The sequence below is a fragment of the Paroedura picta genome, chromosome 5, assembly GCF_049243985.1.
Source record: "Paroedura picta isolate Pp20150507F chromosome 5, Ppicta_v3.0, whole genome shotgun sequence".
Taxonomy (NCBI): domain Eukaryota; kingdom Metazoa; phylum Chordata; class Lepidosauria; order Squamata; family Gekkonidae; genus Paroedura; species Paroedura picta.
The window spans coordinates 91,877,589-91,893,547 of NC_135373.1; the positions used below are offsets into that span (position 1 = coordinate 91,877,589).

Below are 15,959 nucleotides of genomic sequence, written 5' to 3' on the forward strand. Positions count from 1 at the left end.
TATGAAATATAATGTTGTCACTTTCTATTGAAGTCAGTAGAAGAAGAAGAGTTTGTTCCTATATGCTACAATCACCTTCCCTTTCCTCTCCCCACAACAGACACCTTGTGAGGTAGGTGATGCTGAGGTAGGTGATGCATATTACCACTCGGTCAGAACAGCTTTATCACTCAGCTGGCTGCATGTGGATGAGCAGGGAATCAAAAACGGCTCCCTAGATAAGAAGTCCACACTCCTAACCAGTACATCAAGCTGGCTTTCACTACACCAGGTACGTTTTGATTTAGGTTGGATCTAATTATGTTCTTAATGATCATCAAATAAAGTTGGAGAACCTATTTATTTGCTTTTGGATGTGCATTGATTATCCTTATTGATTATCCTCACACATGAACTGGCCACAATTTTGAGCATTTGATGTCTGCTAATGATGAGCCAATTCATTATGTGAAATTAGACTGGTGGGCATACATGACATGTGCTTACAGATGTTCCTTCCAAAATCTGGAACATATAAACCACTAGGGTTAATTTGGCCCCATCTCTTTTGTGCTGTATCCTGAAATTCCTGAACTGAAAATGTATATGCAACTTGCTGTATGAGGTCATTTACTGTGATTTCTGGAATGATACATAAAAACCTGGGAATTTTAAGCATAATGGGAAACATCCCCTGGGGGGAAAAATCCATGCTGTTCTTCTTGCTTGGGTTCTTACTGTCATCATAAGCAGAAGGCATCTTGTTTTCTCCCCTCCAATTGGATCTTTGCAAGGATCAGAAGCCTCTCCTAGTCAATCACTCTTGGGGATGGGACCCAGAGAAGGGAGCCAACAGACCACAACAAGGAAGGATGGCAAATGTAAATATTACAGTTAAAAATATATAGATGTAGCCCTCTCCTGCAAGGCTGCCACAATCACAAACATGCACATTGACCCTTTATGCATGGCAGCCACTATGTCAGGTGGCCGCTGTGCCATTTCAGTGGGGCAGGATGCTCCGCTGTTCCCCGTGAACACATGGGGGCAGGGGCATACGGGACTGCTCCAGCATAGTGCACGCACACGCACCTTGCGCTGGGGCCAGCAGGGTAAGTCACAGCGGCCAGGGGGCAGGTGGGGAGGGGCTGGGGGGAGTGGGGGGGCTGGGCCCCATCCACACTCTATTGTGGGGGCAGAGGGACACCCCTACCGGCTCCGTGGCTCTGCAGAGCCCGCAGGGCGTGCAGTGTCCCTACAGGGACACCGTAGGTCAGGGCTGGCCAGGCCAAAAGGCCCGGCGGTGGCAATTATGCAGAGTGCTGGCCCCAGCCTCTGCAGGTGCCAACAATATTCAGGAAGCTGCGGAAGTTCCCATGTTGCCAGCACGGGCATTCTGGCCTGTGCATAATGAGTCAAAGAGAGAGACAATGGAGAGAAATACGCTGAGGGGCACCCACTTCTGGACAATTGTGGTGCCAGTGTCTTTAAAAACAGCTGCACCAGACCCTCAAATGGGTTCTCCCATTGAAAATAACAGCCCCACAATTCCAGAACTGAGAAGCAAACCAACCACAAATTTGGTACCGTCCTATCCTCATATCTCGAATAGATGGTAGCAGTGTACTTCCTGAATCCTATATGTAAAAGTATTACATTTTTTTTCTTGACACACACTCTTACTGGCACACCTACTTGTTCCAAAAGGATTTCTATGTTGGACATGTTTACACTGATTCCTAGTGTTCATTTATTTTGACATATTACTCTTTAATATTTTATTCTGTATTTGTTTATGTTTCTTTTAACAAAGCGGCTAGCAGGAGATATTTTGCCTAAATCAGTAATATTGCTGTATTTTAATGTAATGTCTGTTCAAGGCCCAGTTATGTATTATGCATAAACCTGAAACAATAAAATATTAAACATTATCTTTGTGACAAATTTCAGTTGCCTAGCACACTATATGGTTCTTCCCCCCCCCCCCCCAATCCTACTCAGCCAAGTAGATGTTTTGCAGTTTCTTTCAAAGGAGGCTGCTATTTTGGTTTTGCTGGTGAAAGGGAATTATATTTTGAAATGGTCTCATGAGTGGTTTCTCTTAAGTGCCTGTTGACTCACTATAGCAAAATCTCCAATCTGAGACAGAGAAAGCCTCAAAAATTACATATTCATATAGTACCTACTGATAATTTAAATTCTTCGGTGACGGCAGACACTCCTGTTTACATGGCACTATGTAAACAAGTTGTAATCTAACTGCAGAAATTAGCCTTTGTGGTTGATGATCATGGAAGCTCATTTTTCTTTCCTGGCACTCGGTTTTCTCCCTATTAACTCTGGCAGCAGAAACCACAGGCTGATGTGGACTTGTGTCATCCAGAAGCAAGCATGTTGACTTAACATTCTAATGTTTTAGATTTTGGTAATATACCCGAGTAATGTTGCTGATGGCTAAGATAGTGGTTCTTGTACATTCACTGCATTTTGTAAATGGAAATGTGGTCCATTTATTTGTGATAGTAATATGAAAACAATCACATCAAAATCTCTTGAAGCTAGCACAACAGTAGTGCTCATTCCCTGAGCTCAGAGAATAAATGGCTGCTGTAATCCATGGCTACTGTAAACCATTAGCAATCTGGGTGAATCCGCATCAGAACTGAGTTGACTGGTGTCATTTCATAAAAGTTTATTTTTTATTATCAGCATAATTTTGTTTTCTCTGGAGTCATATAGGAGGGGAAAGGATCCTGCTTGAAACAGGATGCAAAGTGATAGGACCAGAATCTTCACAAAAGTGTCTATCGACTTCCATTAATGTATTCCACTTAAAACCACAAATTCCTTATCTTATTCCTCGAATAAAAGCTTCCAACAACAGTTTGAAATCTGAAATTAAGTGAAATTTATGCAGTGACATAATTGGTATCAGTGACTGATTTTATATTTGTGATGAAGGACTGTTTTGTTTTTTAATCGGAATTTCATATATTCTGCCTGAAGTGGTTGTTCCCTTAATCAAGAGACCTTAAGAACATCATCACACTGCTGCTTTCTAGTCTGTAGGTATATATCTAGAATTCCCCATGTTTCTTCCATGCAGGAGCTCTTTACTTCTTTATAATTTTGTTTTTCTGCTACAGACTCATGTACTACCACATCTGAAAACATATTTCTGCCATCTAGACCTGTTATTTTGTTGTGTTCAATGTCAAAGAAGAGAAAATGATTATGTTCAAGTCAGCCTTTTAATCACAGTGATTACACTAGGATTTCCATCCCCTTTTCATATTCTAAATATGCAAAACCAAAGAAATCTTGACATTTATTTCCATGCTATCCCAACTCAAGTCTCATTTAAAAGATTCTTTCTAAGGAAGAATGAGTGACTCCTCTGCTTTCACTGATTAGAATTTTAAAATATAATAGCTCAGATATTATTATGATGAGTCATACACAGTTCTATTAGAGCTCTTTCAGACCCTCCTAATCTACGGGGTATCTTTTGTGGAGAGAGGAACAGAAGGCATTTGGAGGCCACTTTAAGACTATTTTGGGTAATGAAAAGTGGGGTATTAAAAACCATCTATTCTTCTTCTCCCAAATAGATACCCAAAGAAATGTCATTTTCTCCTTCTTCTCCAACCACCCTGTGATGTAACATAGGCTAAAAGCAAGTGACTGACCCAAGGTTACTAAGCAACATACATGGCAGAATGGGGATTTGAACCAGAATCTTCCGGGTCCCAGCCCTACAATCTAACACAGGAGTCCCCAATCTTTTTGAACCTGTGGTCAGTTTTGAAATTCAGACAGATAATGGTGGCTGCAGCCACAAAATGGCTGCAATAATGGGTGGAGCCAATCAAAACACAGCTGCCTTAGTTTACCTTTAGTCACACCATGAAGATTCTTATACTGCAGTAGCAGCTGCTGCTAAAGCAATGTTTTAAAAAATCTATGCAGTCAATCAAATCTCCAATGGTTGATCAGAAAATTACCTGGACTAAAGCCCCACCTAGTCACACCCACTTTCTAGAAATACTTGGCAATTGTGTCATCAGATGCTATAGCACCCACAGGCACCTTGCTGAGGAACCCTGCAATATGTTACACTGGTTCTAAGGTAAAACAATTTACTTCAATTTTCTTATCTGAGGTAAGCCAACTAAGGTCCAATAAATTTCCATTATTGTACTTCAGCCTGTGTGTGTGTTTAAATAAATTCATAAGTGCAGCTTAGATTCTACATACAGGTATTGGGAATTCTCATTCCCTGACCTGTTTAAAGGAAGAAGTTTCACATCCAGTCTGTTTCAAACTATATGATTAAAATTCCCAAACTTTTACTCCAGACCATGTCCATTCTGCAACCAATTCATTGGTGAGAAAGTTGAATTCCTTCACCCTTTCATTTTGTGGGCATGTAGTTCAGCTTGTTTTCTGTCCAGAATGCTATCTTCATTGTCAGACTTCATGTGTCATGATTTGAATATGATGCATTGATAATATCCCCTCTCCAATAATATTCTAGCAGCAACAGGCTAGCATGGCTAAATCTCTGGGCTATGTCTGCTCCAGTCCACCTAATAAGAAAGAAATGTTTTTGATACAAAAAAGGCTACTTTTAGAAGCTGACCTCAAAGACACACAAAACCTTTAGTGAAAATGAATACATTCAGCTAAAATTGTACTCCTTCCTATTCCCTTTCTCCTGCTGGACCTAACCATATCTTCCTTGTTCTCATGTTTATTTTCTTTGCACATTTCCTTTTTCCTGTTGTCTCTGCTCTGAAACAGCCACATAAATTAACTCCCAACTTCAATGACATTTTTCTTTGCTTAAGGCTCTTCTCAACAATAAGCTCCCTTAGGATGTCTTTCAAAAATGTTTCACGTTACTGGAATCTGAAGTTACAGGAGAAATGAAAGACAGACATTCACCTCATCTGCACATTTATGCAGAATAGTACGTAACTTCCAGAACATTTATCTCTAGTATTATTCCGAGCTATTGTTTTAAGATAATTAAAATAAATTCACACTTCTATTTCGTTGTGTTCATTTCCTCTTTGAAGGGCTCACAGTGATAAACAAAAAGCGGTTTCCACTGAATTTCTTCTATAGGATACAGATCAACACAAAATATAAAAACTCCTTCATGCCTCAGATATGGTTTGAACCTAAATTATTAGAAAGGCAGGATATGTAAAACATTCTTACAAAACACCATGCTTGGATAAATGTAAGGTTTATTTAATATGTCCTTATTTGAAAAACAAAATCCCATGTGGGAAATGACTTCCCTGCAGGGCCACTGTAGGTTGGGGGAAGGGCTGGGCTGAAAGGCCTGGGTCTACCGATTGTGCATGGTGCTGGCCCGACCCAGCCCTCACTCATGTCCGCTGCATCCCAGGGAACATGGAAAATTCCATGTTCCCTTGCCACGGGTTTTCCGGGGTGCTGCACTGGGCCAGGGCTGGGAGGGCGGCAGCATCATGCATAATCGAGGTTTCCCTGCTGCCACCATCCCAGGGTTCCTGCTCCATGCATAATCGGACATTCAGAAGATCTATTTAAGCTCTGCCTTTTAAACATTAAAATATTCTTTTAAAATATTTTCTTACATACATACAAAATAAGTAAACATATTGAGATAGCTAAGTATGAATTATTTCACTGCATCTGTCTTCATTTTGCAGAAATCTAACACACTATGGGAAACAAAAGGGGAAAAAATCTTCACTTTAAATGAGCACTTGTCTCATGAGCTCAGACATTTTAAGCACTTTTCTGCCAATCTCAGCTAGTGTCTTTGAAGCCATTTGGAACTGGGTCTTCCTGTAGTCATGGCCAAAACTGACAAATTGTTGCTTACATAACTGCATGGATAGTTCTGTTTTAAATTCATATTTTACAGAACAACCACTAGAATTCTGAGTTGCCACTCTCCAGAGCGGAGGGTCTACCTTTGAAAAAAACATGGTCAAATACACCACTTGTGAATTACCTGTGCCTGATCAACTGATAGATTTTCATCGTAATCATACAGGTTATCCAGATCTTCTAGAGCAATGTCATATGTTTCAGAATCATAAGTTGTAGAACTCATTGTAGGGGCAGCTGCAATAAAGTTGAAGGATATAAAGCCCACAAAAATGCTTGCCAGGTTCTTCATTCTTCAGTCTTGTTCTAGTAGAAAAAAGCAGAAAAATATATGATTAAAATCAGCTGGAAAATATGTAATTTTAGATTCAATATTTAACATTAACTATATGTTTGATAAAAGAGCCTCTTGTGGCACAGAGTGGTAAGGCAGCAGACATGCAGTCTGAAAGCTCTGCCCATGAGGCTGGGAGTTCAATCACAGCAGCCGGCACAAGGTTGACGCAGCCTTCCATCCTTCTGAGGTCGGTAAAATGAGTACCCAGCTTGCTGAGGGGTAAACAGTAATGACTGGGGAACATACTGGCAAACCAGCCCGTATTGAGTCTGCCATGAAAATGCTAGAGGGCGTCACCCCAAGGGTCAGACATGACTCGGTGCTTGCACAGAGGATACCTTTACCTATAAGTTTGATAATTAGAGGGCTTTTGAAAGTAATTCTATGTTCACATACAGTGCAACCCGTCATCTAAACTGACAAATGAAAAACATTTCAGTGGTTTTTAAAATGATGAACAATCACCATTCATGAAGCCTTCTAATGAATTATTTACCTGCTGTGAAATAAAGCAACATAAACAACAGACACAAAGCTGTAGATCTCATTTATCCAAGTGCAGTAATGTCTTTCCAAATTATGTTACTATTAGAGTTACCAACTGGCCCTGTTTGCCACCAGCAGAAATAGATATTTCTTCTTCTGGTCAGGAACCAGATGAATCCCCCCACCCCTTATTGTGAGTTTAAAAGATGGGATGATTTTTAACTGTTCAGTGCTCCCACTGTGATCCAGGCTGGACTTCTGTAACTCGCTCTACGCGGACCTATCCTTGTCATTGACCCGGAAATTGCAATTGGTACAAAATACAGTGGCATGGGTCCTGATCAGGTCCTCCTGGAGGACTAATTTTCAGCTGCTACTGAAACAACTTCATTGATTACCAATTTGTTTCTAGATCCGGTTCAAGGTACTGGTTTTGACCTTTCAGGCCTTACGTGGCTTGGGCGCTACTTACCTTCTGGACCACCTGCCTCCTTATGCCCCCCCCCCCCACAGAGCACTTCACTCTGTAAGCATGAATCTGCTGAAGGTCCTGGGACTTCAGGAAGCACACCTGGCCTCAACCAGGTCCTGGCCTCTACCTGATGGAATGAGCTCCAGGATGACTCTTTTCCCAGTTGTTGTGGGACAAACTGGAAAATGTGGGAATCGATCATCAGTTACTCTTGCTTGTTTAAAAAAAAAACCTTTATGTTAACACTACAAGCCTAGTCAAATTTACAGCTAGGTGCCATTTAACACCTAGAGCCAATTTGGTGTAGTGGTTAGGAGTGCAGACTTCTAATCTGGCATGCTGGGTTTGATTCTGCCCCCCCCCCCACATGCAGCCAGCTGGGTGACCTTGGGCTCGCCACAGCACTGATAAAACTGTTCTGACCAAGCAGTGATATCAGGGCTCTCTCAGCCTCTCCCACTTCACAGGGTGTCTGTTGTGGGGAGAGGAAAGGAAAGGCGATTGTAAGCTGCTTTGAGCCTCCTTCAGGTAGAGAAAAGCATCATATAAGAACCAACTCTTCTCCTCCTCCTCCTCCTCCTCCTTCTATTAGAATCTTAATGTTTACAGGAGTCAAACAAGGTTGTGTTTTGGTCCCTCATCTCTTCAGTCTATTTCTGAATGATTTGTCACAAAGCATTAAGTCAATAAATGGTCAACCCCCTAAATTAGGAAATTAGGTGAGTTTGCAACTCTGTTATTATTATAAACAAATTATACTGTTATTCTTTCCTATTCCAGAGTTGGTCTTCAAAGGTATCTGGAAGCATTTTCTCAATATTTTCAGTGTAATAGGCTACTAATTACCTATTCCAAATCTAAAGTGCTAGTATTTTCGAATAGTTGATATTCATTGAAATGGAGCATTGGTAATAAAGAAATAATCTCAGTTAGAACCTTCAAACATCTAGGTTTACTTTTGCTTGGTGTAGAGAGCCAGTGTGGTGAAGTGGTTAGGAGTGCGGACTTCTAATCTGGCAAACCAGGTTTGATTCTGTGCTCCCCCACATGCAATCAGCTGGGTGACCCTGGGCGCGCTACATTACTGATAAAGCTGTTCTAACTGAACAGTAATATCAGGGCTGTCTCAGTCTCACCCATCTCACAGGGTATCTGTTGAGGGGAGAGGAAAGGGAAGGTGAATGTAAGTCGCTTTGAGACTCCTTCAGGGAGAGAGACCTCCTTCAGGGACTTGTTTTTTCCCACCAAATATTAGGGGTTCACAAGTGTATCTCTTATCTCTGCTTGCCAAGAATTTGTGTCAAGGACTTATGATTAGATGGCAAATTACAACTTTTAAATATTGGCTCAAAATTTACTTCAGATCTGAGCCAAGATGTTTAATATTTCATCTAATAAGTGATCCATATAGAGCTACATGGTCTATTGCAATTGTATCAATTAAATTGCAATTTCCCTAGACTCTGTTACTTTCAGATGAAGTCCATATTCTTCAAATAATCAAACAAAGAGTTTTAGACCATGAACAAGAACTTTTTCCTGCTCAGGCTGTGGTCTGTTCCTCCCTTAAACTAGATGTATGAAACATTTTAGGAGGAAGCCCCAATATTTTCATGCCCTTGATGTTCCATCACAACACAGATTTTTCGTGTTAGCACAAATGAACCATTTTCCATCAAGAGTTCTATGCAGAAGTTTCCATTGTACCCCCTACCATAATACGGTCTGCTCCTGTGGAATGCATTGGTCTGATTCTATTTAACACGTAACTTTAGACTGCTCCTTTTATTAAGATTCTCAAAGAAGGTTTTTCTCAATCCTATAATAGGATAAAAGCTTAAGGAAACAGCTTGGTGAACAAAGAGACAACATGTCAGCATTTATTTAATTTCAGTCCTGAAATTACTACTGAAGTGGCAAATTTTTTGGTAAAAGCTATTGGTTAAAGTCAGTTTTTAACTTGGTGTGTTAATTCTGCTATTTTAAATTAGACTGGACCAATTCTAATGATGCTGAACAAGAAATATGAGGTCCAAGAAAAGTCTCATAAAGCAATTGAGGTAAGGTTTTTGCTGAATAAAGTCTCAGAGCAGCTGGGACAAAAAAGGTACCTTTAATTCTAAGAAATATGATTGTATTAAAAGCAGTTCTCTGTCCCAGATTGGGGCTGATGCTCTGAGGACCTTGCCCAGATATTGAAACTGGCTGATCTGCTCAATCTTATGCCCATTAATACTATATTTTGGATGAAGGCCAAAGGCCATGACTTTTACCTTCCTGTAGTCTATTTCTAGCCTTTCCTTCTTGCAGAATTCAGCAAATCCTTAGTCCAACAGGGGTTCTGGAGAGTATGACAGCATCATCAGCAAAGAGCAGAACTGAAATATGCCCATCTGCCAATTTGGGAGGCTGAAAATATTCCTCACTTCATCAACTTGACAGGTGATGATGCTATTGATATATAATATATTAAAAAGCTTAGGATCTGGTAAGCAGCCTAATACCTTTGAAGGTGTTTATAGAGTCAGTGAGATATCCTGTAGGACTATATCTAACTTTCAGTGAAGTCCATGCATGTGAAGTCTGAATAAGAAAGAGGATTCTCCTGGAAATCCATGAGGATGCAAGTTTCATGCCTAGAAGTTGAATCAAATGCCACCTGAAGATCAATAAATGCAGCATATAGGGCCTTTTGAGTGATACTTTTCTACCAGATATTGGAAGGTTAGGCAATAGTCTAGCCTGTTCTTGTGCTACAATATCTTTATCCTCCAGCCAGATGGATAATTTATCTAGCAGATGTCTTGCATAGATTTTGCCAATGATGTTAAGTAGAAGAGAACTGGGAGCCTTTCTATATGTTTGTAATATATATACAATGAGTAAATACAATTTCTTTTACATCTTTTATATACCAGAAGGAACAACCATAACGGGTTCTAGATCAATTCTGTTTTCATTGGCTTCATCAGTGGTTGAAACCTCCAATCCTCCAAAAACAGTTTGTAGTATCAAAGATGGCAAAATCCTATCGCCTTTTCTTATATTACTATTGTGAATATTTTAGTATCAATCGGCCATAGGCTCTCCAGGGTACTGCGGGGAATGCTAGTCAACGACCACTCCCCTAGAGAGCCTATGATCACATCCCTCCCTAGCCATAACATCAAAGGTGAAAAGGCTGCCAGTGGCAAGGATTGCTAGGGGCAAGTCAGGGAGATCCCTGTCTTGAATGGATAGCCCAGGTATGGCAAGGTGAGCAGCTTCTGTATTTGCATGTACTCTTCCTTTCCAGAGGTATGTCTTTCAAGATTGGGAAACCCTAGTTACTATTATTTGTCTTTGGTTTAAAATATATAATTTTATATAAAATAATAATTTTGTTTATAAGAAAATAAATGGATAAATATGACTCATGTCCTCCTGACTTGGTTATAGAAGTACAAAATATGCAATTTGTAAGCTTTATGGGAAAAGGCACTATGTAAGGTACTATCATCCATCCATCCATCCGGCTGGCCGGCCGGCCAGCCAGCCAGCCAACATTTATTCTGAGATTTCTATACCATTCCCCCATGAATGGGCACCGTAATTTAAAATACAATTAAAATCAATTAAAAATTAAAAATCAAGAACGACTAGTCCCATAATGGAGGGAGACCCCCCATATCATCATTGCTGGACTCAGCTATAAGATTTGTGGAAGAGTTCTGTCTTGCAGGCCCTGAAGAACTGCTCAAGTTCTGAAAAAATATATAAAATTAATTAATTAATTAATTAATTAATTAACATTCAGGAACCCTTCCAGGGCTGTCAAGAAACACCAGGCTTTCATGAAAACCTGGTTGAGAATTCTGCCTTAAAGATTAAACCAGAACCTTGAACCAGATCTGGAATTCATTTGGGAGCCAGAGCAGCTGCAAGGAGACTGGTCAAATATAAGGCCTCCAGGGTGTTTGGGTGAGAATCCATGCAGCTGCATTATGGACCAATTGCAATTTCTGGAGCAGGGACAAGGGAAGGCCCACATAGAGTGATTTACAATAATCAAGTCTAGTGACTGTCACATGGATCACTGTGACTATGTGCTGTGGGGCCAGAAAGAGCTCTAATAGCTTAGCTTGGCAAAGATGAAAAAGGACAGATATGCTACTGTCATAACCTGAGACTCCATTGAAAGGGAAGCATCAGTTCTGACCATCTGTGCAGTTGAAAGCTGCACTCCATCCAATTTTGGTAAATATGCTTTCTGATCTAGTCCTTTCCTTCCCAGCCCGTCTTTGAAGGATTTACCTTGAGACAGATTGCTCTGAGCCAGTCCACCACCACCTCAAAACACCTTGCAAGTGAGCTTGGAGGGGCATCTGGCTAGTTATCCATCAGGAAATAGATCTGGGTGTCATCAGCATATTGATGGCACCCAAGCCCAAAGATCCAGTCTAGCTGGGTGAAGGAATGCATAAAAATGTTAAATAATGTCATGCAGAGAACCCTGCAATGTAGTTCACAGTGATATGACTGATTATCCCCAATAGCAATCCTCTGCCATCAACCACAGAAAAATGAGGTCCCCCATATCCTCATGTCATTCAGGCAGAGAGCAAGAAGCTTATGATCTACCACACCGAACACTGCTGTAAGATCGAGCAACACAAACAGGTCCAACTGTCATCAGAGATTATTCTTATCCCCTTGTCAGAACTGCAATCTACAAGCATGCTGGCAGTGTGTGTGTGTGTGTGTGGGGGGGGGTCCTAGCATCCATCATTGGGGAATGCCAACTCTATTGTTATTGTTATTGTTATTGTTATTGTTATTGTTATTGTTATTGTTATTGTTATTGTTATTGTTATTGTTATTGTTATTGTTATTGTTATTGTTATTGTTATTGTTATTGTTATTGTTATTGTTATTAGATTTATAGCCCGCCACTCCCTTGCGGCTATCCCCTAAGTCAACCTTTCTCAACCTTTTTACCATTGAGAAACCCCTGAAACATTCTTAAAGTTTTTAGCAAGGAGAAACACCTTCCTGCCACACCTATGGAAGTCACATATTACCAGAAGTGATATCACCAAGCCACTCCCACAACACAGGAAGTGAAAGCACAGAAATATGTTCAAGTTATTTGTGAACAGGACCATACATGCACTCTTGGCTGGCTACCGATTTGCTTTTCTTTATCAAAAGGAGCATGTCGTGGGGCCTGCAGAAGCAGAGTTGGGACAGGTCTGTGCCACTGTCACCCCTACCATAGGTCAGAGAAGGCCTATGTTAATTCATTGCCCCCCCCCATGCCAGAAATGACTCAGCAGCCTACTCTGCTGGACCAGGAACTGGGCTGGGGCAGGCCTATGCTGCTCCCCCCCCCACACACACACAGTTAAGTTAAAATGAGAGAGTACTTTCCTCTCTAGACTCCAGTCACTATGATATGTGATGAGCCTCAGCCAGCAAGGATTTGTATGGCTGGGGACCCTCCCTTCCAACCCTTTTCAGGCCCATCATTGGTCATTGTGGTATGTTGACATAACCATATATGGTCATATCGGCTGATTTTGTTTTTTTTTTAACTTTTTAAAAATATATATAAATTAATTAAATCCCACACAATCAGCTAGGGCTATCACAAAGCTCTGGTTGAGTAAGCATGCCCTAAGCAGATGTATCCAGTTATAATATGGCTGTGAGGAGTGATATAAATCAGCAATATGTTATGTATGACTTAAAGTGGAGTAACCCATGCATGCATTGGACCAGTATGCCAAATAACTTCTGGAGGTAACTGCACATGAACTCAGAATATTCTTGACACAGTGAGTAAATTGGGGGCAGGGTCTTCATTTGTGTGATGCCCCAGTGGCCTGGATGCAAGTTCATAGGATCTGGCCTATGCAGTTCATTTGAGTATACAGAAATTCTTTTGCATGCTGGATTGATTCAGTTCATGTGTGTCTATCATTTTAATTGCATCCAATGAGATTTAGAACACATCCTTTTAATTTTATTTAAAGTTTTGGCATATCCTGATTTTTACACAACTCTTCCCAGTTTTTATATATGTCTATATAGAATTTAGTTTTCGCTTTTCATTAAATTCTTACTCGCAGACAACTTGTACCAATGAATAGTGGAATCATAGATGGGTGTGCTGAAAACATATACAACTGAAGCATTTCATTTATGTACAAACTGTGCTTCTAGAGCAACACACTGTGCATGATATTAGAAATTCATGAGACACTTTTCCTTTTGAGGCTGCCTAGACTCAGACAAACTGATATTTTGCCTCTTGAAAGAAGGCCTTTGTGAAGTAGGTTTACACATGGAGGCATGAAATTCCAATGGGAATGGTGAATAGCACAAGGCTCTCTTTTTTCTCTTATGAGGGGTTTCCTTTTTTGAAAAAAAAAACTAGCTAATACACAGAATCTGGAGGCAGATCTCTTTGCCTTTAACCAAGGGTTAATTGTATTACACATTCACAGCACCCATTAATCTTCAACAGAATGTTTTGTTTTTTCTCAAAACATTACTGATATCATGTGGATAAATTAGAGTACACGCACCTGTCAGTACCTTGACACATATTTGCTAATTGTTGGAATACTTAGGAAAGGATAATTCTAAACTGATAGTTTTTAAAAAAATCTTTTAAAACTTATAAATCCAAACTATATGACATTTCATGTCAATTTGCATCATAGCTAGAATTATTACAACTACTCATGTTGCCTAGGACTCTTAATTGTCACAGTATCTGGACAACACATCTGGACATTTTTACAAAGCACTTCTGAGGTAGTTCATTACTGAACTAATGGTACAAATGGAAAAGTGAGACTGAAGGATTGTGCCTTGAATGCATGACTTGACAGGCAGCCAGATCTGGGTTTCCTAGACACAGCTCCATTGTAGCATTTGCTGAGTGATAGTGCCTTGTTTCACTAGGAAAATATGGGACTGTAAAGGGTAAAAAGAATATTAGGAAGTGGCATTTAATCCACCAGCATTTATTACGATAGCAGCATAAACAGAAGGGATTCAAGGGCATTAATCACGTTTTTGTATAATTCTGAAATATATCTGGCTGCAGAAATCTTCAACATACACCTGTATCTATATCTGGATTTATACATATAAATTATACATAACTCTCTAAATATGCCTTTAAATCTTCCCATTCTGCTAAAACCATTTTGTAAAACCAGAAAGTTTTATTTTCTATATGCAAGATGTTGAAACAGACTAATTATTATAACGGCATCTCCAAGAGCTGTCAAATATTTTGATTGAGGCTTTTCACAGGAATGCTCTCAGAAATGTCCAGCTAAAAAGCAAATACCAGAGTTAAGCTTCATAATTAAGTACCATTCTGTTATAAAGATTAAAACATGCCTTTAAGCATTGCTTCCAAAACTCCAGTTTACTAATTAATGGGGGAGGGGGGGAAAGCAGAAAACTTACCTTTGGCTTCTGCTTTCTCAAATGGCACAGAGTTGTTCTGAATGCAGGGACTCTGGTATTTGACCCTAACCAATGGCAGTGGGATGCTGGCTTGGTGGGAGGGTAGAACAGGAAGCTTTAATTCTGAGAAATTTCTTGCTGCTGAAACACCTTCATATCACATATGCTGAAAGGCATCTAAATGCCAAAGTCAGTGCTGCAACTGGGTACAATTCATTTTTGAAGGAAGATGTATTTTTTTAAAAAGAAATCAGCCAATACATCATTTTGAGTGCTTGTATATACAAGAAGAGTTTTGAATCAGAGAAAAGTAGGAAATATCTAAATTCACTGTATATATTGTACACAAGATAGTGTTTTGCTGTTAATGAAATTGTTATTAGTTATTTTTTATCATGTCAGCATGACTTTATAAAGTGCTTCACAGTAATTGATCATCCATCTGGATGAGAACTCTGTGAGAAAGGTTAATATTCTCATTTGAGGCTAAGAGAAAATGACTTGCTCAAGGCCATCCGGAGAGCTCACAGCTAAACCACGTGAACCCAATTATCCATAGTTAGAAATTACAACAAGGTTTTGTCTAATGGCCACAAATTATTTTCCTCTTCACTAATTATTGTAATAACTAAACCTGACATAGTACACTCCACATATGACATGTACTTTAAAACTGCCATGAATGTGGTAATGAACCGCAAATATATATGGTTATTACAAATGGCAACTAAGTGGAGTTCTTTTACATATTTTATGTATTTATTCATACATTTAACTATATATTAATTTATTTAGGTGATTTCTAGGTACCACACCATCAGCCAAGTCACAGGAGGCAGAGTGTAAGAGGCTTTCAGAAGAAGAAGAAGAAGAAGAGTTGGTTCTTATATGCTGCTTTTCTCTACTCGAAGGAGTCTCAAAGCAGCTTATAGTCACCTTTCCACTCCCCACAACAGGGACCTTGTGAGGTGGGTCAGGCTGAGAGAGATCTGATATACTGCTCAGTCAGAACAGCTTTATCAGCGCCGTGGTGAGCCCAAGGTCACCCAGCTGGCTGCTCGTGGGGGAGTGCAGAATCGAACCCAACTTGCCAGATTAGAAGTCTGCACTCTAACCACTACATCACACTGGAGGCATCACTGCTTCTTCTTCTTCTTCTTCTTCTTCTTCTTCTTTTTTGACATCCTTCCCATAAACAGCCTCAGGTCCCACAATTTCTTCCATCAAGAAAGTTGGGAGAAACTAGGGTTACATTTATTTATTTATTTAGATTATTTCTGTGCTGCCTCTTCAGAATTCTGCTCAAGGAAGCTGACAATATGGAACTTC

General features: G+C 40.0%; 1 protein-coding gene across 2 annotated transcripts in view; it reads right to left on the reverse strand.

The window, feature by feature from the left end:
• Positions 1 to 15,959, reverse strand: part of EPYC (epiphycan) — a 52,227-nt gene that overhangs the window by 21,752 nt on the left and 14,516 nt on the right. The window contains exons 1-2 of one of the 2 annotated variants that reach the window (XM_077339026.1): positions 14,631 to 14,784; positions 5,993 to 6,174 (exon numbers count right to left, since the gene is read on the reverse strand). In XM_077339026.1, coding sequence (XP_077195141.1) covers positions 5,993 to 6,160 — 168 coding nt within the window. In that variant the 5' untranslated portion in view covers positions 6,161 to 6,174; positions 14,631 to 14,784. Of the gene's footprint in view, positions 1 to 5,992; positions 6,175 to 14,630; positions 14,785 to 15,959 lie in introns of those variants that run through there. The other variant, XM_077339027.1, reaches the window with a different exon arrangement.